The sequence below is a fragment of the Macrotis lagotis genome, chromosome 7 (genome assembly GCF_037893015.1).
Source record: "Macrotis lagotis isolate mMagLag1 chromosome 7, bilby.v1.9.chrom.fasta, whole genome shotgun sequence".
Classification (NCBI taxonomy): domain Eukaryota; kingdom Metazoa; phylum Chordata; class Mammalia; order Peramelemorphia; family Peramelidae; genus Macrotis; species Macrotis lagotis.
Window position 1 is genome coordinate 208649145 of NC_133664.1, and position 26801 is coordinate 208675945.

The 26801-nt window shown below is 36.8% G+C and overlaps 1 protein-coding gene across 4 annotated transcripts in view; it reads left to right on the plus strand.

Annotated features, from left to right (window-relative positions):
• Positions 1-22333, plus strand: part of TSPAN11 (tetraspanin 11) — a 143703-nt gene extending 121370 nt beyond the window's left edge. For all 4 annotated transcript variants that reach the window (XM_074194641.1, XM_074194638.1, XM_074194639.1 and 1 more), the window contains 4 exons: positions 188-292; positions 9465-9623; positions 10661-10747; positions 16997-22333. In XM_074194641.1, coding sequence (XP_074050742.1) covers positions 188-292; positions 9465-9623; positions 10661-10747; positions 16997-17056 — 411 coding nt within the window. In that variant the 3' untranslated portion in view covers positions 17057-22333. The remainder of the gene's footprint in view (positions 1-187; positions 293-9464; positions 9624-10660; positions 10748-16996) is intronic.
• Positions 22334-26801: the final 4468 nt, after the last annotated feature.

Consider the following 26801-nt stretch of genomic DNA (forward strand, 5'->3'; position numbering starts at 1 on the left):
CTCATTGCTAATCAACTCATCATAAGGTGTATGACCATAAACTTAAGCAGAGGATAGAAATACATGAAAGTTTTTAAAAGTATGTGGTGCATGAATTATACTTTCTCATTCTAATCTAATTCTACTCTCTCTCTCTCTCTCTCTCTCTCTCTCTCTCTCTCTCTCTCTCTCTCTCTCTCTCTCTCAGCTAAGTGAGGAGCTAAAACAGCATTTGAACCAGACTCTGATCGAAAACTATGGCCAACCCAGAGCAAAAGAGATCACATATTCCGTGGACCAACTGCAGCAAGACGTAAGATGCCTCTCCCTTTCTTAGCTCCAAATCTGTTCCTCGAATTTATTCAGTCTCTAAAACTATTCTACATATTTTACCTCCTGAACTCCCCTGGGAAAAAAATGAAACTAGCTATGCAAAAGAGAATCCCATATTCAAGATAATCCAACTCCAGAAATCTTTTTTCCTGGGAAACCCCTCTTATTGGACTTTTTTCTCATTTGTGGCAATCTTGTAGTACAGGACTCACCTGTAGTAAATTTGTCCTTGCTAATTTGGGAACACAGCTTACAGTTTGGAAGGAAAAAAACTGTATGAATTGAGTTATAGACAAGACTTATGTTTGTTGTAAAATACTGTGATTTTGAGATTGTTGGAATCTTTTTTCCCCAATACAGTAGGTAGATGCCCATTTATGAAGAATAAAGAGAAAAGAAAGAACAAAAAAAAGCAGAGAAAACCTAGAAATTGAATATAGTGGGAGAGCAGAAGGGGCTGGAAGAGGTACAATCCTCAATGATGAATATCTATAAATCCTCTTCTAACTACAAGCTGTGCTCAGCTTCTGTTTGCATTGGATCATTGGCAGGATGTGACTAATGGCCAATTAAATACCCATGAACAGCTCAGCAAAAGACAGCTATAAATAAAGTCTTCCTTAGAAGCACCCAGGAGAAGATCAGGCAGTTTATAGCAACAGCTCACTACCAAAGAAATCTACAAGAGCTTCCAACAAGATTAATAGGAACCTGAGAATTCACTTTCTGCAAGGATGAAAGATATAAAAAATTTGCTATAGCCAAATAGCTGTTATATATGTACCGAGCGCATGTTTGCATTTCTTCTAGAAGAGAAACTTAAGTGTATCAGAGGACAAAGTCAACTTGAGATTGGGAAGTGTGTAGAAGGAGATAGAGATGGGCTGAGCCTTCTTTGAGCTTCTGAGAGCAGAAGCCAGGGATTGTGTCAGTGACTGGAGCCTTATCCCATTCAAATCATTCAGAACTATAGCAGCAGAACTCCAGATCATTGAGCAAAAATAGGACCAAATAGGGTATTCCTTCTCCATCTAAGACCATAAGTGAGGGTAGAAACTAACTCTGGCACAAAACCTCAATCCAGAGGCTGAGGCAGGAGGGATAAGTAAATAAAAGGTAACTCCAAATACAGTTAAGAAGTACTATTGAATTAGAGACAACCAAAAGGGAAATCTAGAAGAGGTAACTCCACAATAAGTACAAGTAGGACCTCAGAGAGAAAAAAAATGAACTGGTCATTAGGACTCCAATGGTGTCTGAAAAAAATTAAGCAAGAGGAAAAATAAATGGAATTACAGCTCTTTGGGGAGGGGGGGAAGAAAGCAAAATTTAAAGCACAATGCAGAAAAGCTTATCCAAGGAACTTCACTCCTTGAAAAAATGAAATTTAACAAACATAATTCCATGATTTCATGAGATATAAGAAACATTAGAAAAAAGTCAAAAGACTAAAATATAGAAAAGATCAACTATTAAAAAGAACTGACTTGGAAAGTGGTTCAGATAAAGATAATTTATGAACCACTGTATTCTCTGAAAATCTTGACAAAAATACTTAGAAGTCATATTTCAAGAAATCAAAAGAAAACTACACAAATCTATTATAACTAGAGGTCAACATGAAAAAATAGAAAGAATCCACTTATCACTTCCCCCCCCAAAAAAATGTTACTGCCAAAATCTTGAACTTCCAACTTGCTATAAACAATCAATTAGAAAGTTATCAATTGTAACTACTTTAAAGAAGTAAAATCTTAGAATATAATATTCCAAAAGGAAAAGACTTATAAACAATAATAACTTACTCTAAAAAAATCTTAAAATAATGTGGCGCAGTGGATAGAGCACTGGCCCTGGAGTCAGGAGTACCTGAGTTCAAATCCAGCCTCAGACATTTAATAATTACCTTGGGCAAGCCATTTAACCCCATTTCCTTGAAAAATCTAAAAAAATAAAATAAAATAAAATAAAAGAATCTTTCTAGATGCAAGTCTTTAGAACAGAAATAGAATAGAAACACAGAATGCAAGAGAAATCAAGAAAGATAATTCTTTGTAGAGATCAGAAGTGTTTACATAAAATTCACCAGGGAAACAAGTAGGGAAATGAGAAAGAAGAAAAGAGATTAAGAAGGAGGAGGGAGTCATAAGGAGAGCAAACCAGCTTTAGAGGGTAGATTATGAAGAGATAATTAAAAGAAAAAAAGTACAAAAGTCAACAATTTGAACTAGGTAAAGTGGGAAGGGCAGAGGAACAGGATCCTATTGCCTTAATTATAGAATATTATTAGAGTTAATAATTGAAACTTTGAAAGTTGCTGAGGTCACACCAAGTTAGAGAGTATAGAACAAAGAAAAGAGGGCCCAAGACATAGTTTTGATAAACATTCTTAGTGAATATGACAGGGAAGATCAGGCAAGGAGATATTCAGACAGGTAAAGAGGAGGAGCAATAGAGTAGGATTACAAAAATCTAGGAGATGCCATCAAAGAAAAAATGATTAGCAATATCAAAAGTTGTAGGCAAGTTAAGAAGGATGGAAGTTGAGAAAAAAAATCCTTTTAATGGAGTGATTTTTAAAAATGGAATCTTTGGGAAAATGTTTCAAATGCATGATGAGATTTGAGAACCAGATTCAAGAGAGCTTAGAAAAGAAGAAATAGAAACAATGAATATAGATGGTTTTTTGCAGGAGTTTGCCTGAAAATGGAAAGGAAAGATGATAGGTGATAGCCAACATGGTAGGGTTTAATAGGGGTTGGGGGGTGCTTATTTTTTTAAAGATGGGAAAACTTGTTTTCTAGGGTTTTGTGGGAGGGTTGTTTTTTGGATTTTTTTATAAGGGACAGAGTATATGTAACTAAGTCACAGGAAGAGATTAAAAAATTAGAGAGGGTTGATCAAAGTAGAGATAATCTTCTGGAAAAGATGGGAGGGGATATAAAACTACATGTAGAGGGATTGACCTGAGCAAGAACAAGAGTCATTTCTTTATCAGTATCTGCACTAAAGGAGGAGGGATAATGCCAGGGAGATGTCAGATGGGGATAAGAAGCAGAAGCAAACCACCTAGGTATTATGCCTGTGCTAAGTATAGTGGATGGAGCACTGGCCTTAAAGTCAAGAAGGCATGGATTCAAGTTTCACTCTAACACATATAAACTCCTGGGTAAGAATTTGACTTTCTTGACTATCCTGGGTGAGTCACTTGAGTTCTTAGTGTTCCAAGTTAACTCTTTCAGACGAGAATGTCAAAAATGGTGCTAATTTGCTCTAGAAGAGGGAACTTCTTCACTTGTAGCTTCCCATACCAAAAAAATCATATGACTGGTCCAAAACTGTAATTGTTGTTTGTCCTTTGTTTTTTGGAGGGGTTGGTTTTTTTGTTTTTGTTTTTTAAGGTTTTTGCAAGGCAACAGGGTTAAGTGGCTTGCCCAAGGCCACACACCTAGATAATTATTAAGTGTCTGACGCTGGATTTGAACTCAGATACTCCTGACTCCAGGGCCGGTGTTCTATCCACTGAACCACCTAGCTGCCCCTGTTGTTTTTGAAAAAGACTAATGACATCATGAGTGATGTCTTGACTTGAGTGTGAATTATATTGTAATGAAGCAGAGCTATGCAAAATTTTCAACCTCACTCTCTCTTTTTGAGTCATCCAAGTCCAAGGACAGGACAAAAGTCAAAGTTCACCTTCCAAAAAATAAGGCTGCCCTCAATGAGTACAATTCAAAAGGTTTTTACAGAACCAGCAGATATAATTACTGAGACATTGTTAATGATCTTTAAAGGACCATAGAGGGTACACACAGTGCCAAAGAACTAGAAAGGAGAAAATATTGTCCCAATTTTTTTATATCTGGACCTATGTTTCCATTGCATAACACCATGTTTTGATAATTAACTCATTTTATGTCTAGGTCTCATGATCCACATGCTTCCTTCCTCTGAGACTTTAAGAAGTTCATTTTAAAATAAAAGTTATCAATTTAATCACAATCTCTCCAGGCCTTCAGTGAGGAAAATTCCTAATATTTAGGCAGAGGTTGAATTCTCTGCATAAATTTACATTTATATCTGCATCTAGTTAATTCCTATTCTCTTTGTAATTGAGGCAAAAATCAGGTTACTGGAGATGTTCTGGTAACAAAACAACAAATTATATTAAAGTTTCTGTGGGTAGACAAGGAAGGGGAAGTCAGAGGAAAAATTAAGTTTTATTTTTTCCCCAGGATTTCAGTCCTTGTAAGTGGGTTTAATGGTGGCATCAGTCCATAGTATCTCTTCTGCTCTGAGAAATCTGCAGAGCCTTCAATATGGTTTCTCTTTTTTCATCTACAGCTCAGTCCTGCCCTCTCTTTCACCCTTTGTTGGTTGTTCAGGAGCTACAGATTCTTGGCTCAGTTTGGGATGACCCAGATACTTCCCCTTCCCTCACAGTTCTTCTGATTCTCTATCTGGTTCTGAAATAGTTCATCCCTTTTCTATAAATTCTTTAGAGAGTGGCCAAGCCTCTCCTATTCATACTCAATTCAGATTGACTGATTCAGTTAATAAGTATTCTTACTTAATAAAAATTATTTTTACTTTACAAAGGCATTTGCCTGTTTTTGGAGCAGTAATCAAATGATCTCCCTCTTGGGTACAAATAATTCCCATAGTGTAGAGATAACAAAAAAATCTCTCCATGTATATGACCATCAATTATACTAGAATGTATAGTAATAAAAATTTGTCAAAGGTATGGAGTTGCTGTTAATAGTTGTATGGCTAAATTGTCAGGCATATTTTGATCACAAGTTTTCCTGAGTCAGTTCACTATACACTATGAGAGTAGTTCTCAAAGTGTGGTCTGTGGACTTCCAAGGATCCCCAAGACCCTTTCAATGCAGTCAAAATTATTTTCATAATAATGCAAAGATATTTTAATTTCTAAGTTCAGTAAATAACAATAGATATAATCCATATAAACAAAAGCTCTTTGGAGGAGGGGGGCCTCAATAATTTTTAAGTGTAAAGAGAGGGGCAGCTAGGTGGTGCAGTGGATAGAGCACCGGCTCTGGAGTCAGGAGGCTCTGAGTTCAAACCCAGACTCCAACACTTAATAATTGCCTAGCTGTGACCTTGAGCAAATCACTTAACCCCATTGCCTTAAATAAGTAAATAAATAAATAAATTTTTTAAAAGATTTTAAAGGGACCTGGAGATCAAATCATTTGAGAATCACTGCCCTATAGCATTCTTTCCCTTAATTTGATTTTAAGTTGTTTTTAACAGGGCATAGTATCTGCTACCAAATGGATGCTCTATTGTTTCTTTCTCTAGTCCAACCATCTTTGGAGCTTTGTATTCCTTTCAAGTTGCCACTTTTTAGGAAGGACATTAATAAAGGGAGAATTTTCAAAAGGTAGAGGATCAGCACTAACCCTGGAGTCCGGAGGACCTGAGTTCAAATCCAGCTTCAGACACTTAATAATTACCTAGCTGTGTGACCTTGGGCAAGGCACTTAACCCCATTGCCTTACAAAAACCAAATAAATAATTTTTTTTAAAAGTAGAGGATCCGAGTGATGAGAGGGCAGGAGACTATAACATGAGAATTGGTTTGCAAATAACATAAATGGGAAAGAGATGAATAACATTCTGAAGGATAGATACATTCAGGCACTGAAAAGATCTTAATAGAGTATAATGGTGTCTCAAGTCTAATAGGATGAATTTTAACAAAAGATAAATGTAAAGTCATATGCTTTTTGTACAGAAAAAATCTATTTCAGAAGTATATGGAAAGTGACTAAATATGAAAATTATTTTTTCATTTGAATAAAAAGTGGGGGAGAGTCTTTTGTGGGCCATTAAAGCTAGGTCCCAATTAGTTGGAATAATGAATTTTGTGAAGTGGTTGTACATATTCAAATCTGCTCTATATGAAGTTATAATTATTTAAAATATGGCAATTGGTTTGAGCCTAATGTAAATATGCAATATGAATTCAAATAATGCAACCACTTCACAGGATTCATTATTCTCACTAATAAGAATTTAGTTCAATATGAGTCAACAGTGCAATATGTATGACAAAAAAGCTAAAATAATCTTATATTTCATTAAGACAACCACAGTGTTCATAAAAAAAGGAAGTGATTAGTGCATAAAGCACCGGCCCTTGGAGTCAGGAGTACCTGGGTTCAAATGCAGTCTTAGACACTTAATAATTACCTAGCTGTGTGGCCTTGGGCAAGCCACTTAACCCCATTTGCCTTGCAAAAACCTAAAAAAAAAACCCTAAAAAAAAAAAGGAAGTGATGATTTTATATACAGCTATATTCTGTCCTCATAAGATCACTTCTGAAGTATTGTTTTCAGTTCCTAATGTTTTAGGAGGAATAAGCTTCAGAGCTTCCTGAGTAGGGAAGTCAGGATGGGGAGAGAATTGGAGACTTTGTCATGAATATTGTTTGAGGGAACTGGAAATGTTTAGCTTAGATAAAAGAAGACTTAAGCAGAGAATTATAGCTGTCTTCAGGTAGCCAAAGCATTCTCAGGTGAAAGGGTGATTAGAATTGTTCTTGCTCTCTTCCAGACTTCTCTATTTCTATTGAGAGCACAACCATTCATCAAGTCACTCAGGTTCACAACCTAAATTCACAACCAACTGACAAGTCTTGTCAATTCTACTTTTGATGACATCTCATTTACATTCTTTTTCCACTCAATACCTCCTCCCAAACAAAACTTTGAGTGCCTTTTGGCTAAACTATTACAATAGTGAAGCACTAAGAAAAATAGGTAGAATTTACAAAGAAAGAATGAACGCTAAAATGTCATAATAAGAACTTGTCTGGAAAATAGAATGGATTACCTCAAAAGGTATTCTTGATGACTCATGTGCTGTGGTTAACTTGTAGAAAATTCCTGTACAATTACTTATTGGACTAGAATGCTTCTAAGGCCCCCTGAGATTCTGTTACTACAGAGGGAAAAAAGAAGAATAGATAAGACAAATTGTTATATAGTCACACCTCTCCATCTTATACTTCTTTTTTTCAGTTTTTTGGGGGTTTTTTTTGCAAGGCAATGGGGTTAAGTGACTTGCCCAAGGCCACACAGCTAGGTAATTATTAAGTGTCTGAGGCAAAATTTGAACTCAGGTACTCCTGACTCCAGGGCCAGTGCTCTATCCACCCTGCCATCTAGCCACTCCTTATCTTATACTTCTGAAGTTAATTTTTTTTAATCCAAGTGTGAAACTCTACATTTGTTCCTATTGAATTTTATCACACTATATGATTTCATTTTATTAAATTACTATTTTATCTTATTAGATACATCCTAACTTTCCTAGCCTAAGATTTTTTGAATCTTAAATACATCATATAGTATGTAGTTATCCCCCCAAGCTTTGTGATGTATGAAAATTTTATAATATTTCATCTATGCCTTTATCAATGTCATTGAGAAAAATGAGATATAGCACAAAGCCATACACAGATCTCTAGAACACTCCACCAGAGTCCTTCTTCCAAGAAGACACAAAGCTATTCATGACTGTTCTTTGAGCCCAGTCCTTAAACCACTTTCTAATTCACCTGGCCATCATCAATTAATCTTATAATTTTTCATCTTTTCCAAAAGAATAGCATGAGAAACTTTTTTCAAATACCTTTTAAGGCATTCTCCTATCCACTAGTCAATTAACCTCGTCAGAAAAGAAAATGAAGCTTGAACTTGCATGACCAGTCCTAACTAGAGTTATAGAGTCATGCTGGTTCTTTTTCACTGCTTTCTTTTCTAAATGTTTAATGGCATGAATTAGAATAAAGATCACTGGCCTTTAGTTGGCAGGAACCACCCTCTTCCCTCTTTCCAAAAATGGAGACATTTGCTCTTTGCAAATCATAAATCAGGATTTAGATGTCAGCTGTTTGTTGTTATTGTTTTTGTGGTGGTTGTTATGCTATCTTTCCTGTCAGGGCCTGTGAGTCTCCATCAGTTTTCCCTGGAGGACAATAGCTGTCTCATCCTCTGAGAGTCTAGCTTTGTCCTTTTAGGGAAGAACCTACCTGATAAAAATGGCAGTTCCTCGAGAGAAGAGATTTTTCTTTTGTTTGTTTTTTTGTTTATTTTTGTATCTCCAATGCCTATCACAATGCCTCAGGAGCTTATTAAGGACTCCTTAGTTGATTGAACCACTCTTTGTCACTGCTCCATTATCAAGTGGTTCTTTCTCTTTCTTTTTCCCTCTGTTACAATTCTTCTATTTCTTCAACATTTCCCTCTTTTTTTCAGGTCTCTTTCTTACATTTTTTTAAAGCATCACTTCTGGATTTCCAAAATTTTGTGCTCGCATCCATGTAGGATAAACTCTCTTATTTCCTCTCATTCTATATAACGTTTGGCTGTGTCCTCCTTTAATTTTCCACAAGGCTTTGTTCAGTATGCTATGGACCCTCGACAATCATGGGCTGTTAACCTGAGGGTCTGTGAACTTATTTTCTAGAACTTTGATAACAATTTTTCAATATAGTTTCCTTTGTAATTTTTATCTTATTTTATGAATTTTATAACATGATTCTGAGAAGAAATTCATAGATCCATTAGTCAACTAATAGGGTCTATGACAAAAAAAAGGATTAAGAACTCCTGATCTAGATCTCTGAAAATTTATGGATAGTGATCAGAAACATGAACTGGTTGTCCTACTATAGAACCAGGTGAACAAGGAAAATGTTCTAAGACCATAACGAAAATACTGTGCCACTAAATAGTGTTATACCCAAGGTATCTGCCTACTCTTTTTTCCTATATTTTCTGGCTTGCTAATTAACTCACCTACCTTGGATCTTTTGCCTGCAGGTTCTCTAAATTCACATGGGGCAGGGGTGATGGAAAGATTTAAGGGAGCCTCCACCTCCCCTCTTCTAGCCCCTTGAAATATAATTTGATTTAATACAAAATAATACCAATATTCCACAGGATAAAATAATCATGATATTACAAATATTCTAAAAGTCATTTTAAAATGTCATCCTCCTATTCCTCTGTGTCTCCTGGCTAGCTACCTCACTAGGGGTTTATTGGTAGGGGCTCTCTTGCAAGTGTACCTCCCACCATTGCAATGCTTTCAAGTTGTGCTCTCTGCCCCCTAGTTCAGGTGCTGTGGCAGCAACAGTTCAGCAGACTGGGAGTTCAGCATCTACATCCAGTCTCCAGAAGCTGAGGGCCGTAAGGTGCCTGATAGCTGTTGTAAGACAGTTGTGGTCCTCTGTGGTCAGCGGGCCCACCCTTCTAACATATATAAAGTAGAGGTAAGTAGGAGACCCAAGACAGTACTCCCCTTCATTAGAAATGGAAGGGAGGGAAAAGCAAGGGAGGAGAGTGAAGTTCAGTAATCAAGGGCAATGGAAAACACTATTCACATCTAGGGAAAAAAAACCATGGATAATGCAGAGCAAAATACTATGATTACTTTTAAAAACTTGTTTTATATTTTTTCCTCATGCTTTTTCTAATTCTACTTGTACAACGTGACTAATATGAAATATGTTAAATATGATTGTACATGTGTAACCTATATTGGATTACTTGATGTTATGGGAAGAGGGGAGCAAAAGGATAGAGGTAGAAAAATGTGGGACTCAAAAGCTTACAAAAAAGGAGAATGTTAAAACTACCTTTGCATGCAATTTAAAAAAATAAATTAAAATAAAATAACATTAAAAAAAGAAATTTAAGGGGTGGCTAGGTGGTGCAGCAGGGGTGGCTAAGTGGCACAGTAGATAAACCACCAGCCCTGGAGTCAGGAGTAGCTGGGTTCAAATCCGGTCTCAGACACTTAATAATTATCTAGCTGTGTGGCCTTGGGCAAGCCACTTAACCCCATTACCTTGCATAAACCTTAAAAAAAAAAAAAAGAAACTTATTAACTTCATCCTCCTCAAAAACCCACCCTCATACCTGAGATTTGGACTGACCTTGGGACCAGCAGAGGATTGCTCATAAGTTTGCCCCTTTGGACTTATGTGACTAAGATTTACAAAGGACTTTCCACACAATTTTTTGGGATAGTCAGTGAAAATATTATTATTCTGCTTTTTTTAAATAACAAAACAGAGGCCTAGATTAAGTAATTTGCCCAGAATCACACTGCTAATAAATATTGGAGTTAGAATTTGAACTCAAGTCTTTTGGTTTCAAGACTAGTAGTGATTTATCTACTATACCACAATGACCCCTGTGAATTTCCAAATTCTTGATATCTTTCCCCATTCCTAAACTAGTGTTACTCCCTTCCCCTTAGGCCTTTCCCCTACTGGTGAACACTTTCCTTTTGTTTCCCTCACAGGGTGGCTGTATCACCAAATTAGAACATTTTCTGGCCAATCACCTCCTACTTATGGGAGCTGTTGGGATTGGAGTTGCTTGTCTTCAGGTAAGTCTATCCCATTGTAACATGACCGAGGGTTGCCCTGGCCTGACACCCCCAAATTAGAAAATGAAAAGATATTCCTTTCACCTCTGTGGATAGTAACAATTTTGGACCACTTGCCAATTTCCTTTAGATTCTTAGAGCTAGGTAGGATTTGAAATAATGGACACTGATTCTTTAGCATTCCAGAAAATAAGAATGGTATTCCCCACAGAAGGATTCAGATGGCTTGAAGAAAAGCTAGAGAAAAAAATGGGATGACAGAAAATTGATTTACAAAAAAGTGGGCTGTTCCAGGAAGCACAAGTAAATTAGGTCCTTATGAATCTAAATGGGATGCTTCTAAGCTCTTCCTACTGCATTCAAGGTTATGAAGGGAGGAGGAAGAAAAAATTGAGAGAAAAATAAAGAGAATAAAGACAATGTGGTATAATGGAAAGATAACTAGATCTAGAATCAAAAGATCTTAGTTCAAGTCTACACTCTATTTTTTACTTCCTTTATGACTTATGACATTTAACCTTTCAGTGACTAAGTTTCCTCAAGTGTGAAATGAGGAAATTGGGCTTTATAGTTTTCTCGGGTTTTTTATAATTCTAGATCTATGATGACATTAAACAAATTTTCCAATTTCCCTATCTGGAGGCTTTCTGTCATACCCTGTTGCCTCTGAATCCATGCTGTCCTTTCCCCAGGTACCAAGCAAGCAGGACTGCCCTGTCTGAGAAGCATTAATCCAAGTTAACACCCCACACACATCTCCCTAAGGCTCAGGCTCTTCCTCACTTGCTGACTAGATTCTGTCCCTCCTTGTCAGTAGTATGATCAGGAACAGAAAAAGGGATTCTCTCTGAGGCAGCCACCAATTCCCAAGCTCAGCCTAGATTCCAAGGAATCTACAAAACTCACTAAGGCTGCTCAGTAGCTCCCACATTCCCCACACTGAGAGTAGTCCAGCACCTTGATGGTTAAATTAAATTAAGTCTGAATGGGTATGAGTGAAATTGGCATAAATCAGATTTTCAATATCTCTTCAAGTCTTAAGATCAGAGCATCTTGATAGTGTGGTGGATAAAGCACCAGCTCTGGAGTGAAGAGGACTCCAGCCTCAGACATTTACTAGCTGCATTACCCTGGGCAAGTCAATTGACCCTGTTTGCCTCAATTTCACCATTTGTAAAATGAGTTAGAGAAGGAAATCACAAGCCACTCCAGTATCTCTGCCAAGAAAACCATAAATTGAGTCACAAAAACACGACTATAAGTGACAACAATAGATTTAAATGTAAACTATGTTAGTTTTTTTACAAATGAGGAAACTGAGGCCCCCAAATATCAAAGTGATTTTCCTGGGGGGACTCAGATTTTTGATCCTCCTTTTTCCACCTTCAAAAATAGGTAGATTTCAAGATATCTTATTGTCTGATCTTGTTATCTCTTAGACTTTTTGTCTCTTCCTTAATGATATGATTTCTCTCTCATCACAGTTTGGATCAATGTACAACATGGAAACAAAGTAAAGACTGACAGATTGCTTTCTGTGGGGGTGGGAAGTAAGATTGGGGGAAAAATTGTAAAACTCAAATAATATCTTTAATAAAAATATCATAAAAAAATTAGGTAGATTTCCATTAAACCACCATAAAAATGCCCCGAACTTCTGGAAGAACTCTACTGCCAAATAAGACTAGAATCCCATTAGGATTCCTCTGTTCTTATTTTTTTCCCCCCACCTATTCTTTCCCAGAATCTCAGGTTGTGTTGCCCTCTACTGGTTAATGAAAACCATCTCAACTTTCCTGAATTTCTAACAGAAAGCATCTGGAGAGAATACCCTTCACCTGTGTCATCTTTTGTCCAGAATTTTACATAGAACTTAAGATGGAAGAGACCTCAGACAACATCTAAGCCAAGCTTCTCAATTTAAAAATTAGTAAATTAAAGCCCAGAGAGATCATTAGACTTTAGGAACAGGTCCCCTGACTACAGAGCTAATTCTACTACACTATGCTCAGCTGTCCCAACTTCAATTTCTATCTTAAGACAATAATTAGGATGTGGCTATACTTATGATTTTATTGATAAAGGACATTTCCAGGTGAGAAAACATTCTCTACCAAGAAGGTCAGCACCTGAATGACTTCACCAGCTACACAGAATCCCTCCTTTTAAAAGGGATTTGACCTTGGATCCCTTCCATCATAGTGGGAAATACCTTTGGCAAGTATATACTTTCTATTTTTAGGCTTTACCTGATGTTTGTTATCAGAGGGACACTGAATAGGATTGTTTCTTTTGTCATCTTACAAGTCCTAAATGATCTTGAGTATGAATGGGTGACTAGAAAGGCAACATTTCTTTCTACTAAATCAAATGAACAGACAATAAGTTACCCCTTCTTTTGATTTAGGGGCAGCTAGATGACCCAGTGGATATAATGGTGGGTAACTAGGTGTAAAGTGTATAGAGTGCCAGGCCTACAATCAGGAGACTTACCTTCCTAACTTTAAATCTGGCCTCAGACACACTTACTAGCTGTGTAACTGGGCAAGACTCCACCCTTTTTGCCTCTGTTTCTCCTTTGTAAAGTGAGCAAGAGAAGAAAATGGCAAACCACTCCAATATCTTGCCAAGAAAACCCCAAATGGATTACAAAGATTTGGGCAATAAATATTTATTAAACAACCACTGTACTTAGGGAAGGCAATCCTTGTCTTCAAGGATCTTATAGTCTTACTAGAAGAATACAAAAGCACATAAAGGAGACACAAAGCATGAACAAAATTACAAAAGGCAGTGTGGTGTGGTAGATAGAGAAATACCAATCTTATCAAGAAGATGGGACTAAATTCTGCCCAGATGCATTCTTGCTAAGATCCCATCCCACTTTAGCATCTTTCTGATTCTTGTTCTGTTACTCAATTTCTCCTTGACTCTATCATCACAGAGGGAGAAACTATCCCCTCCAGGGGCATGGGCAAGTCTTATACCTCTTCAGAGCCCCAAGCAATTTTTTAAAACTTCTAAGTTACAGATAACTTAGTGATTTGCAATAGAGGAAAGAATTTCTACCTTTGAGAAAGAGTTGCATGAGCATTCCCTACACAGATGAAATCACAGGTTCTAACTTCCTCCACTTCCAAAGTGAAGTGCCCACATATACAAAGTAATTTAAAAAGGAAGAGAGGGAGGACATTTTCAACTTCAGAGGATCCAGAAAGATACCAGGTAGGAGATAGAACTTGAGAAAATGAGGCATTTAGGTGTGGTAGAGGTGAGCAAGGAATGTATTCCACACATCAAGGACCACTTCCCCACCCTGATGCCAATCCCTGGAAAATTATAAAAGATATTAGAGAGCAGATGATATGTGAGCAGTTATATGAATACTATACTAGCCAGCACTGATTCATTTTAAAAAGTCAGATATTTCAGAAGGTAGATTAGACTTGATTTGAGAAAAAAATTCAAAATGCTTAGAACTGTCCAACAATGGAAATGGACTGCCTCTGGAAGTGAGGAATTCCTCTTCAATGAAGTCTTTCCAAAAGAGATGGGACACCCTCTTGTACACAGTGTTGTGGAAGGAATTCCTGGTCAGGCACAGTTTGAAATAGTTCCCTTTTGCTTCTAGTTTATGCCTAGAGAAGAGTCACTGTTGTACAGGGAATTGTACGAATGGATTGGGCATCTCCACTTGGGGTGCTCCTGTGGCATCAGAGTTGCAAGGAATAGCTGAGTTGGGTAGACATTGTGCTGAGCCCTGTACCTGTACTAGGGACCAGGATGATCTCACCTCTGACACAGACTGACCACATGACCCAGGCATTATTCCTGCACCTCTCAGTACTCTAGAAAATATTTTAAAACTAAGCTGTTAAGAGAAGATACCAACTGGTAGTTTTTTCATTCAATAATTCCCGATAGCAGAGAGTTCACAGGCCTATCTAGTGCTGAATTCTGTATATAGAGAAAGCCTCCTCCCTCCCTTCCCATCCTCCACTCCCACTCCCACCCCACCCCACCCCCAAAATAATCCTAGCTCTCAAGGACTTCACAGTCTGATAGGAGAGACAGCATGCAATCAACTATGTATGAACAAGATATATACAGGATAAATTGGAGCAATCAACAGAGGAAAAGCACTAGTATTAAGGGGAATTGGGAAAGGTAAAGTTTTAGTGAGGACTTTAGTCCTTTCCTTTAGTAAGGAAAATGGAGAAGAAAAGAAGTGAAGGAGAGATAGAATTCCAGACATATGAAGCCCTATAAATGTCCTGATTGGGAGATGGAGAGTTGTTTGAGAAACAGGAAAGATTATGTAAAATTTAGAAGGGAGAAAAGGTAGGAGAGAGCTAGGGTTTGGAGGTCTTTTCAAGCATTTTCTGTTTGATCCTATTGATGACAGGAATTCAGTGGAATTTACTGAGTAGGGAGGTGACATGGTCAGATCTCTACTTTAGGGAGATCAATTGGACAGAGGAGTGGAGGTTGAACTAGAGTGGGAAGAGACATGAAGCAAGGAGACCAAACAGAAAGTCACTGCAATAGTCCTATTATGAGGTGAAAAGGATGTGTACCAGGGCATTGGCAATATCAGAAGAGAGAAAAGAGCATAAATAAGAGATGTTATGAAGGGAGAATCAACATGACATAAACTGTTTATGGGGGCTTTGAGAGCAAATTTGGGTGATGAGAGGATGGTGGTACCTTTGAAAATAATAGAAAAACTGGGAAGAGTGGAAAACTTGAGAGGAAAAATAGTAAGTTGAGAGAGAGAGAGAGAGAAAGAGAGAGATGAGAGATGGAATGATAACAGGTTGTGATGAGATAAGGGAATTTCAGAATTTAAAAGATGAGAATAGATTGGCATGCATGAAAACCCAACACCATCAGCAGCAAATCCAAGAGCCAGAGACATTTTCCATATCAGGTGTTGTTCCCAGCTGCCCAGCAATCCCTAGGATTGCATTCCCATGCTTTTTCCTCTGTGGCTGTGACCCTGACCCTAACCCATCTCTCATATCCTGAGACCATCTGTGACTGTCAGTGAGATGGGCATGTCTATATTTCTTTTCATTCAGGTGACAATCAAGAATGTGTAATTTTTTAAAAATTTTAATCCCAATCATGATGCCATCTTGAACTTCTAGACTGAATTATTTTTTTCCTCTCATTTTGATCATTCATCCCCCTGGCATCCTTAGAAAAAATAGAGGGGGGGGTGAGGGTGTAGATGAGAAGCAGTAAAATTACTCTCATTTTGCAGATGGAATAACTGACCTTACAGAGATAAAGTGATTTTTTCCAAAGTTCACAACTGTTCTTTGGAATTGGGAGCAGATCCTTTGCTTTCTGCAACTTCTTATGGCTAAAACTATATGTCCCTATCTAGATAGGCTTGGATTTGGTTCCCGGGACCAAAGCTTGCTATGTGAGCCGGGAAAAAGCAAAACAAAACTACTTCTCTCTGAATATATTTCCCCTCTGGTGTATAGGGATTGGGCAAGAACCAACTAAGCAGTAAAGCTAATAAAGCACTAGACTGGGAATCAAGAAGATTCATCTTCATGAGTTCAAATCTAACCTTAAACATTTACTAGCTAAGCAATCTTGGACAAGTCCCTTAAACCTATTTGTCTCAGTTACCCCATCTGTACAATGAGTTGGAGAACTATTCTAGTATCCTTGCCAAGAAAACTCTAAATGGATTCATAAGGAGTCAAGCATGACCCAACAATAAAGAATATCAAACATTTATTCAGAGCTAACTGTGTAGCAGTCATGTACCCATGATACAATGCGTTTTGATGCAAACACAAAAAAAATTCCTCTCCTCAAGAAGTTTCCATTTTCCTTAACTTTGTTTTAAACTTTGTTGATGTGAAGTGAAAAAAAAAATACAGTCACAGTGAAAAAATTCTTAAAGGGGGGTGGCTAGGTGGCGCAGTGGATAAAGCACCAGCCCTGGAGTCAGGAGTACCTGGGTCCAAATCCGGTCTCAGACACTTAATAATTACCTAGCTGTGTGGCCTTGGGCAAACCACTTAAGCCCATTTGCTTTGCAAAAACCTAAAAAAAAAAATTTTAAGAGAACTATAGTGAAGCCTCTTAAACATGATTGCTTATGATCATTAAAGATGAAGGAGCTGTGAGAGGAGGCATGCCATATGGCTAAACAGATCTATAGCCAGAAATGTCATGGAGTTCTAATTTCTCCTTTTCTTTTTTACCCCCCTTTCTCTCTGGCAGATATGTGGGATGGTTCTCACCTGCTTCTTATATGGGCGGATCCAGCTACAGTCCTACTAAAGGTTGAATATATCATCGTCCTTCTGGAAAGAAAGGCTCTCAAACCCTAGTCTACAAAACTTCCAATATTACTTTTCAGTTTTTTCTTTGCTGGAGCCGTGGATTCTTCTTCTGCTTAGTGTCAGCATGACAATGGCCCTGATCCCTTTGAAGTGCCTGAAAATATGTCTTCATACAACCTGCAACCTCCCTTCTTCCTATAGGACTCAGGCTTCCAAAAACCCTGGCAGAAGAGAGAACTTTCTTCAACCCATGGAGGGAGATTGACCTTTGAGCTTTGCCTTTGGTAGTAAATAAACTCCTGGTGGAGCCAAAATGAGAGTCTGAATCTCTGGCCTCTCATAACTTTGGAATATGGGGCTTTGTAAGAAGCTCCCCTTGCTTGTTGTCACATGACTAATATTTGCAATATGTGATTCCCCCTAAGCTTTCTTTTCATTTTTATTTTATTTTTTTTATTAGTAGTAAGCCTTTACTTTTTCCTTTCCCTCCTAGTTTTTACATGTAAAAGAGGAAAAATAAAAAGCCTTCTACTAAGTGTTCATAGTCAAACCAAACAAATTCCCACCTTGACAATGTCCAAAAAGCCATGCATCATTTACTTCTTCATTAGGTTATTACCTCTCTGTCATTAGGTGGGTAACACGTCATTATCAATCTTCCATAATAATAATTGGTTGTTACATTGATCTTCAGTCTTTTGAAGTTGTCTTTATATTGTTGCTTTTGCATAAATTGTTCTTTTGGTTCTGTTTATTTCACTGTATCAGTTCATACCAGCCCTACCAGGTTTCTCTGAATTCATCCATTTCACCACTAAGATACTATAATTTCCCCTCTAAGAGATACAGTCCCAACATTTATCAACATTAGAGAAAAATATCACAAGGTATTCCTAAAAGGAACATCATTATACAAATGCTATTACCTTCCCCAGGAAATACAGCATAGAGGTAGGTGTAGACACCCAAAAGTAGGAATATTGTGATCTTTGGTAGGTCCATCTGTCCATGACCTCCATGAGTTTTCACCCAGGCTATTGGGTTTATAAAGCAAGATGAGTAGAAACCAGATCCTACCACCAAAGACTTGCCAGAGGAAGTTCTCAACTTAATCAACTTTCTATTATCTGTGGTTAGTTTATGATGGAGCTAATTTTTCTGAGTAAACTTTCTCTTATGGCCCTAGATGCCCTTTATTGCTTCTCCCATGATCTACCCACTCTGGGACTATCAACTGTACTAGAACAGACCTTAGAAACATTCTTCATCCTACAATTTAGCAAACTTAGACCCAGGGAAATCAAGCAATTAAATCAGACTTACATGGGTAGCAAGTAGCAAAAGAATCATTTGAACCCAGGTTCTTTGATTCCAAGCCTTGTATTCTTTCTTCTATATAATGCTTCTACCCAAGGACTCTATAGAGAAATGACCAGGAAATATAGCAATGAGGGAGATAGCTACATGTTGCTGAGAGAGAATAGAGACTGAGTCCTACCTTTGCTACTGTGTGACCATGAGCAAATCATTTCATCTCTCTGGTCCTCAGTGGCCTTATCTGTGAAGTGAGGGGACCAGATCAGATGAGTCCATAAATCCCTTCCACTCAGTAATCCCCCATATATCATAAATCTAAATTTCATTGTCTTTGACCAAGACTATTCCTTGTAAAGTTCAAAAATGATGAGAAAAGTTTCTGTGTTTTTCTTGCCCCCCATCCCATGACCCACTGTATCAAAGACCATAGTCATAATTCTTAGCTTTGATGCTTCCCTGGGTAACAAGAAGAGAAAGCAGGAGGGTATAGGCTATTCAGAAAAGAGTATCTTCACCATAGACTTTGATCATAGGAATTTGATGGACAATTGGAAGGGAAATCATAGGAACAGTTTCTCTTAGATAAGAAGAAAATCTGTTTTACCATAAAAGACTCTCACTCAAAACAAACTGGTAAATATTTAACAACCAGCTCTCTGAAAAAAAAAGTAAACATGACACATTTTTAGGTTTAGTCTGCATAATTTTTTCTATCACTTTCTTTAGTCTAGACAATCAACAAAACAATAAATCAAGCCCTGATTTTTAACATTTACCATTTCCCAAGGTACATATGCTCCCTGAAAATTTAATAATTGCCTCTCTTGAGCCTGTAGGAACTTCTACCCTTGCCTTAAGCTTTTCTATCTAACCATCCTCCTAAAATCAATGCATATGACAATTACCCTAGTGGGCCTGAGAGCTAGAAGTCTGGTGGCTTTATTTACCAAAGTCCAGAAGAACTGACTTCCTTAGTTCCTCTCATAATACTCAACATTAGTTGTATTATGAGTCTAAAGATATAATGGATAAAGCACTGGACTTGAGGTAGGCAAAAATGAGGCTTCAAATCATGTCTCAGATACTTGACAGTTGTGTGAACTTGGGCAAGTTTTGTAACCTCGCTGGGTCTTAGTCTCTGCATCTGGTATCTGATGACTTCTAAGTCTTCCAACTCTATGATTTATGTCTGCCCTGAGCCCTTCCTGCCACTCACTGCAAAGGACTGTAACTTTTGTTGGTTTTATCTTGGTAGGTAGTAAAGAAGTTCAATATGTTGCCACCACTGTTGTTTGCCAGGGGACAAAAATGGTAGATGGTAGATTTCACCTGTTGAACATGAATATTGGGCCCCACTTGCCTTGGAACTCAAGAGTATTCTCAGAAACCCTCTTGTTCACACCCCTTCAGCCCACAAACTTTGACCTTCTGAGTCAAAAGACACCATGCAACAGAGTTGTGACCTAGGAATCTGTTCCTAAGGGTGAGCTATTTTACTGGAATGTCATTTTCAACTCATCCTTTCAGTGCCTCTAAATCCAATACCCACCCTGCTTCCCCATTAGTTATTTCAAGAATGAACTGCAGAATACCTTTCAATCCATCTGTCTCTATGTGTCTTCTTTGCATTCCCTTGCTCAATCCTTTCCCCAGAGCAATGAAAAATTCTACCCAACTGGAAAAGTTTTGTGTTATGGATTGTGCTTTGGGAGAATAAGCAGGAAAATCTCCCCATCATGGATATGTAAGTGCATGTATTGATATATATGTTTACATACATATATATATATATATATATATATATATATATATATATACACTATAGCACGTGTATATGTATAAATTCCAGGTGATTCACCTGTGTCTAAGAAAAAGTGAACATAAAATAGCCCAACGAAACTAATGCCAAAAATGCTCCAAAAATCTGATGACCCTGGATTTCAATTGTAACAATTTGCTTTATGAACTGATGCTGTGCCTTAAACTACCATATAGAGACATATTTTCAAAATATTTACTTCTTTTTTCTACCTATATCTGGTATAAGCTGATGCTTTACACAGAATAGGGGTACCAATAATAAAGGAATGATATTCAAAGAGTATGAATGCTGTTTTTGTTCTCCCTTCTATTGAAAAAATAACACCTAGTTATTGAAACATTGAAATTTAATATTTTGAACTAATGTTGAACCCCCAAATGTGTGTATGTATGTGTGTGTTGTATGTAAATATTAAAACTAAAGATCTTCAAATGTCAAAGACATTAAGGTCTAATTTATACTTCTCTAATAATTGGTAGTCATATATCTTCCTATTCAGTAGACAAATTGGGGCCTGGTTGTAAATGGTATTTCATAAATATATCAGTTAGAAAAAGTAATGATTTTTGGAGACAGGTCAAAAAGATTGCTACTCTATCTTATACCTCCATTATTGCTAAGTGAAATTCCTGGGGTGATTTCATGGACTCAATCTAGCAAAAAAGGGGTATTTTTAGAGGTAAAAGGAATGTACTCACTACAATTCAAATTACATTCTGACAGGAAGGAGAAAGAAAGCAGTTTAGCCTGTCTAAGTCTAGAACTTTTGCTGACTGGCTAGGTAGCTGTGGCTGTGGATCAGACTCAAAAGAGCTGAAATAGCCTCTGAGACTATGGGCTAAAAGAGCTAAGACCCCATTCCCTATGGAGAAATTGCATAGCAGTAAAAAGTTAGCAAAGAATCATTAGATGGCAGCAGAGAAAATTAAAGAATCAGCACATAGCAGTATAATGATAGATCAGAAGATGGCAGCACAGTAAAGACAATAACCCAAAGAAGACACCAGCATCTTGCAAGACAATAGAGAAACAAGCAAGTAGTTCCAGTTGGAATTTGACCTTAGGATAATGAGTTGACTTGACTATTTATACAGTTTCCTTCTCCAACCAGTGAAATGAAGAAATATGTCTCCCTCTATATAAATGGTAAAAATTTCAAGAAATAGTGGAGAATAGAAAGATTTGGTGTGCTATGGTTCCTGGGGTCATGAAGAATTGGACATGACTGCACAACAAAAATCAAATGACAGGGATGAGGGGAGACTAAGGAGAGATTCTTCTTAATTTTATTGCTATATTGCTTGATTAAATGCCTTTTTCCCCCCTCTCAAGCTAATATGTCAACTATGTAAACTTGGTTTAGTAAAAGAAAAATATTATTTGAGACTCAAGTTGTGGCTTTAAATAAATACTGAATCAGTGTGCCTTGAACCTGGGATAGCTTTCATGGCATCCACATTTTTGGAGATGAGTAGATTTTATTTTGGTGGTTCATCTGGGATTATTTGGGATAATCTAAGAATAGAAATCCCTTTATGACTTTTCCCTTTTTTCTTTCTTTTTTCTTTTAAAAAAAATTATTTTTATACTTACTAGGCTATAGTGGTACAGCAGGGATTTTCTGATGTGAATTTTGTAGACCAGAGCAGTTGTTTTTGCTATAACTGTTATAAAATTGTGTTTGAGGTTCATTGAAACAGTATGGCTTAATAACATTGTTGAACTGTTGCTGTACATTCGTTTCAATTCCCATCATGCCTGAGTGTGTGAAAAATCACCCCAAGAGCTTGGCTCAGTAAAACTAGAGAGCTGGAGCAGAGTAGGAACTTTTGTTCTGCTTTTCTGGAAGAACCCAAATCACTGCTCTCCCTCAAATAGTGTGGACCCTCTATTGGTATGGACCACCCAACCTCCATGATTTTGTGACTTCCTGTGGAGAAAAAAAAAAAATCATCACATGGCGGCCAACTTCTTGGCAATAAGCTTCTCCACACTTAGCTAGGCTATATCTGATACGACAGATACAATAATGACACCTTGCTAGGTTCATACTCAGAATCTTTCTACCTGCCAGATCTTATAGTCTGATAGAAACAGAATGGGGGGAAACTTTATAGAGTTTGACCAAGATCTCCTGCTGACATTTCATGAATATGTTTGAAGGTTAAACTTGTCACATTTTGTAGAAGGAATTTCAGGTCAATCAGTGATTTCACATAGTGATCAAATCAGAAACTTTCCCACATCATTAAATTTAACTCAACAAAAATTTCCAAAAGACTTATTAGTACTAGGCACTGAGGATACAAAAACAAAGAAGTAACAGTTTTAATCACAGGGAGCTTGTATTCTATAGGTAACAATCTTAATTTTAAAAAAATACTTTTATCTTGGGCTAAATTTCTTGTGTATAAAGCCACATTTTAAGTAAAAATCTTGACTCTAGATGTTCCACAAAGTACTTGGGCTCCTAGCTGCCTTTCTTTAAAATTTCCCTATTTTGGCTGAAGATTTTATCTTTCTAGTCACTAAGGTCCAAAATGTTCTTTTTCCTTCTCTTATTTGTTTCCTCTACCTCTCCCTTTCCTATATACTCTGTTGCTGAGACTTCTCAATTTTACTCACTTATCTCTTCTATCTGTACCTATCTCCCTATTCTAATTTAATACTACAGTTCATTTTTTGAATCAAGAATAGGATTTATTAGTTTTTTAAAAGTTATTTATTTATTTATTTTAAATTTTACAATTTTTCCCCTAATCTTGCTTCCCTCCCCCACCTCCATAGAAGGCAGTCTGTTAGTCTTTACATTGTTTCCATGGTATACATTGATCTAAGTTGAATGTGATGAGAGAGAAATCATATCCTTAAGGAAGAAAAATAAAGTATAAGAGATAGCAAAATTATATGATAATGGTTTTTTTTTTAATTTAAAGGTAATAGTCTTTGATCTTTGTTCAACAGTTCTTTCTCTGGATACAAATAGTATTCTCCATCACAGATACCCCCAAATTGTGCCTGACTATTGCACTGATAGAATGAGCAAGTCCAATAGGGTTGATCATCACTCCCATGCTGCTGTTAGGGTGTACAATGTTATTCTGGTTCTGCTCATCTCACTCATATCAGTTCATGCAAATCCTTATAGGCTTTCCTGAATTCCCATCACTCCTAGTTTCTAATAGAAAAATAGTAGTGTTCCATCATATATATACCACAGTTTGTTAAGCCATTCCCCAATTGATGGGCATTCCCTCAGTTATCATTTCTTTGCCACCACAAACAGAGCTGCTATGAACATTTTTGTACAGGTGATATTTTTTCCCTTTTTCATCATCTCTTCAGGGTATAGACCCAGTAGTGGTATTGCTGGGTCAAAAGGTATGCACATTTTTGTTGCCCTTTGGGTATAATTCCAAATTGCTCTCTAGAAAGGTTGTATAAGTTCACAGCTCCACCAACAATGTATTAGTGTCCCAGATTTCCCCACATCCTTTCCAATTGATCATTGTCCTTTCTGGTCATATTGGCCAGTCTGAGAGGTATGAGGTTGTATCTCAGATATGCTTTAATTTTAATTTCTCTGATAATTAGTGATTTAGAGCAATTTTTCATATGACTATGGATCACTTTGATTTCCTCATCTGTAAATTGCCTTTGTATATCCTTTGACCATTTGTCAATTGGGGAATGGCTTGTTTTTTAAAAAAAATTGACTCAGTTCTCTGTATATTTTAGAAATGAGTCATTTGTCAGAAATGTTGTAAAAATTGTTTCCCAATTTACTACATTTCTTTTGATCTTGGTTACAGTGCTTTTGTCTGTGCAAAAACTTTTTAATTTAATGTAATCAAAATTATCTAGTTTGTTTTTAATGTTCTCCATCTCTTTCTTGGTCATAATCTCCTTCCCTTTCCATAGATCTGAAAGGTAAATTATTCCTTGATCTCCTAGTTTGCATATAATATTGTTTTTTATGTCTAAATCCTGTATCCATTTGGATCTTATCTTGGTATAGGGTGTGAGGTGTTGGTCTAATCTAAGCTTCTTCCACACTAACTTCCAATTTTCCTGACAGTTTTTATTTAAGAGACAGTTTTTATACCAATAGCTGAACTCTTTGGGTTTATCAAAGAGCAGATTACTATAATCATTTTCTGCTACTGCACCTAGTCTATCCCACTGATCCACAGCTCTATTTCTTAGCCAATATCAGAAAGTTTTGATGACTGATGCTTTATAATATAATTTTAGGTCTGGCAGGGATAGGCCCCCCTTCTTTTGCACTATTTTTCATTAAATCCCTGGAAATCCTTGACTTTTTATTTCTCCATATGAATTTACTTATAATTTTTTCTAACTAATTAAAGTAATTTTTTGGAATTTTGATTGGTCAGGAACTAAAGAAGTAGTTTTATTTTGGTAGAATTGTCATTTTTATTATATTAGCTTGGTCTATCCATGAACAGTTGATATTTGCCCAGTTTTTTAAATCTGATTTTATTTGTGCGAGAAGTGTTTTGTAATTGTTTTTAAAAAGTTTCTGAGTCTGACTTGGCAGGTACACTCCCAAGTATTTTATATTGTCTGAAGTTACTTTGAATGGGATTTCTCTTTCTAGCTCTTTCTGCTGCATCTTGTTAGTCATATATAGAAATGTTGAGGATTTGTGAGGGTATATTTTATATTCTATATATTTATATTTTGCTAAAGTTGCTAATTATTTCTAGTAGTTTTTTAGATGATTTTTTGGGATTCCCCAGGTATACCATCATGTCATCTACAAAGAGTGAGAATTTTGTCTCTTCCTTCCTAATTCTAATTCCTTCAATTTCTTTTTCTTCTAGTATTGCTGAAGCTAACATTTCTAATATGATATTGTATAGTAGTGGTGATAATGGACATCCTTGTTTCACCCCTGACCTTATTGGGAATGCCTCTAGCCTATCCCCATTGCATATAATGCTTGTTGATGGTTTCAGATAGATACTGCTTATTATTCTAAGGAAAAAAGCCATTTATTGCTATGCTCTTTAGTGTTTTTAGTAGGAATTGGTGCTGTATTTTGTCAAAAGATTTTTTCAATATCTATTGATATTATATGATTTCTGATAGGTTTGTTATTGATATAAAATTATACTAACAGTTTTCCTAATATTGAACCAACCCTGCTTTCCTGGGATAAATCCTACTTGGTCATAATGTATTATCCTAGTGATAACTTGTTGTAGTCATTTAGTTCTGTAAACTTTGAGGATCAGTTTCTTCACATATATTGTTATTTGCTTTCCTCTCCTCTCCTTTCAGTAGTATTACATTTAAATCATTCTATAAAACCTGTATACATGTCCTTATCTGAATAACCTGTATAAATTATCTTTCCAACAATTCTTCCACAGATTATCCAATACCCTAGGAATCTTCCTTTGATTTGATTACTCATGGTGAAGAATATGCTATTGTTATTAATATTAATAGTAAACAATTCAACACGGTTGAAACCATCTTGCAATTAGCTCACAGAGACCTGCAGAACTCTCCTGGTGAAGTGGAGTTTAGGTAGGTATTGGTTAAGAAGATGGCAGATTGGCAGTTAGTTGACATTTTTTAAGTTGTAGAAGGATCAACCTAGGTACTGCATTTGATATTTTAAAGAAAAGTGACAAGATCATTCTATTTTTCAGAAAACTCAGGAAAAATAAGATCAATAATTTTATCTGCTCAGAATATGGAATTGTTGGCAAAGATATTTCAGGTATGCATAGTTACAGATAAATTTTAAAACTGGGTATCATCAAGATAGGCAATTTATTTGCAGTACATGGGGTTGCAAAGAAAACCTAATTCAGAGTTCTCAGTAGCCAAAGACCCCAACACCTTGGGTTTTCCTCATATAATATATATTTTGAAGGAAATAAATGTAAGATGAAAAGTATTAAGATACCTGGTTTCTTATTGGAAATGGACATCTGTAGGGAGACAATTAAGTGAGAATGAGGTGGGGCTGGATGGGATTGGGAGGCAATCAGTAGACACTGAGGAGAGAAAGAAAAGGGCAGGGAAGAAGTAACATTGTGACTTCTCCAAACTCAGATGACTTTAAAACTTAACTTCACAAAATGATGGATAAAGACAAGATGGATTGCCTAGTACTATTTCAATATTAATATTATTCCTTCATTTTTGAAGAAGACAGAGAGGTGGTGACATGACAAGATGTGAATTGGATTTGAATAAGGAAGGCTGCGTTAAGTCACCAGCCTCACTTTCTCCTCCAGAGTTCTCTGGATCCAGTGGTCAGATGTGAATTAGGATGACTGGAGACAGCTCTGGATTCAAGGCAATCAGGGTTAAGCAACTTGCCCAAGGTCACACAACTAGTAAGTGGCAAGCATCTGAGAACTGGATTCAAACACCCATCCTCCTGACTCGAAGGCTAGTGCTCTATCCATTATACCACCTAGCTGCCCTGTATTTGAATATTACAGTACCCAAGACTGTGAAGGATCTGAACCTGACTAAAAGCTATCAATCATGTTCTGTGTATCCCTGTTTAGGAAATGTCAGGATACCTTCTTGCTGCTTAAGGTTTGAAGGAAAAAAT